The sequence below is a fragment of the Pocillopora verrucosa genome, chromosome 1, assembly GCF_036669915.1.
Source record: "Pocillopora verrucosa isolate sample1 chromosome 1, ASM3666991v2, whole genome shotgun sequence".
NCBI lineage: Eukaryota > Metazoa > Cnidaria > Anthozoa > Scleractinia > Pocilloporidae > Pocillopora > Pocillopora verrucosa.
In genome coordinates, this window is record NC_089312.1 from 3268031 (window position 1) to 3269422 (window position 1392).

At 42.1% G+C, this 1392-nt stretch overlaps 1 protein-coding gene across 1 annotated transcript; it reads right to left on the reverse strand.

Annotated features, from left to right (window-relative positions):
- Positions 1-440: 440 nt before the first annotated feature.
- Positions 441-1001, reverse strand: LOC136277755 (LIM domain kinase 2-like). Its single transcript, XM_066160398.1, has one exon. The coding sequence runs from the start codon at positions 999-1001 to the stop codon at positions 441-443; it is 561 nt and encodes a 186-aa protein (XP_066016495.1).
- Between the last annotated feature and the right edge of the window lie 391 nt (positions 1002-1392).

A 1392-nucleotide genomic window follows, 5' to 3' on the forward strand; every position in this document is an offset into this window, starting at 1 on the left:
CGTTTGTCTCTGTTAAAATTAAAGCAACCTCGACAGACTTCCTCTAAAGCAAACCAAACAGTAGCACGATGACGTCGTACTTTTCATCGTGTTGTGGTAGTTTCTCTTTCCGTAAAAGTTCCGTGATGAACTTCTTCAGCTGCTCTTGATTCCTTACACCTTCTGATCTCATTTCTAAGATGTAAGGACTTTTAAGGCTTGGGTTAAGCAGCGTAAAGATAACCATACCCAGGGCCCAAACGTCTGCCATCATTAGATCTGCGATAGAAGCCTTTGTTAAGCGCTTTTCTTCAACCAGAAGCTCTGGTGACATGTAGACCACTGTCCCTCGATCAACAGTGGTGGTCTTGGAGCTATAGAGTTGCTGTGTCTGAACGAATAGTGACCGACTTGCACCAAAATCAGTCAGCTTACAAGCAATCGGCCTTTCATGATAACTTTCATGTATGCGAAATGTTCGCCGTTTTGAGGTCTCTGTGGGCGATTCTTGTTTGGTGCAGATACGCTAGGCCACTTATTATCTCTGTGGCTGCATGAGAAACCATTTCTTGATAACCAGCACTGTCATACTCGTCGATTTTTATCAGAAAATCGGACAGTGTACTCACGCGTTCGTCTAGGCCAAACAAATTGAAATCAAAGTAAACGTATTCTAGCATCATGGCTGGAGGTTTGTGACAAACGGACATAAACTTCACCACATTGGGATGGTTAAGGCCACTTAATAAAGCTACTTCTTTTAAGAAGAGTTTTTTTTCTTCTGCATCCATGACGTTAATCATTTTTTTTATAACTACCGTCTCTTTACTGTCCTTACCTGGCGCCTGGTAATCGGCAGTAAAGACATCGCCAAATGCGCCGTGGCCAATGCGATCTTTGATAACTAGCTTGTTGCAGTCGAACCGCGGTATTCCATCACTGCCCTCAACTTTGGGCTTTGGTTGTCCAGGTGATGTTCCATCTAGAAGTCGAGGAAGTCCGAATTTTCGGAACTTCGACATCGTGTTTGTGGCTTCAACGCTCTCACATTTTGATATGACCGCAATTCAACCAAAGAAGAGCGAAATAATCAGGCTGGCGGTAAGTCAGGCTTTTGCCAAAATGCAAAACGCAAAAAGACGAGAACTGTCAATCATTTATGGTTGGTGAAAAGCGGCTAGATTTCATGAGCTTTATGTCTGTAGAGTGCAATCAGCCGGCAAAAACTTCCGTTGTACGTGTTGGCACTAAAGTTAACGTCAATAGCTTGCAGAGAAAAGGTATTTGTCTGTTTAGAAATTTTAAAAATTGTTTCATTTGTGTTTTTTTATTCTCCAGAAATGTTTGGCTTGTGTCAGTTAATTGCTCTGAAAGTTTGTACTTCCGGTAAATTGCAAATTACCTTTTTTCGGG

What these genes read in the sequence shown, in the direction of transcription:
- LOC136277755 (XM_066160398.1), bottom strand. Translation starts at nt 1,001, where the DNA reads ATGTCGAAGTTCCGAAAATTCGGACTTCCTCGACTTCTAGATGGAACA.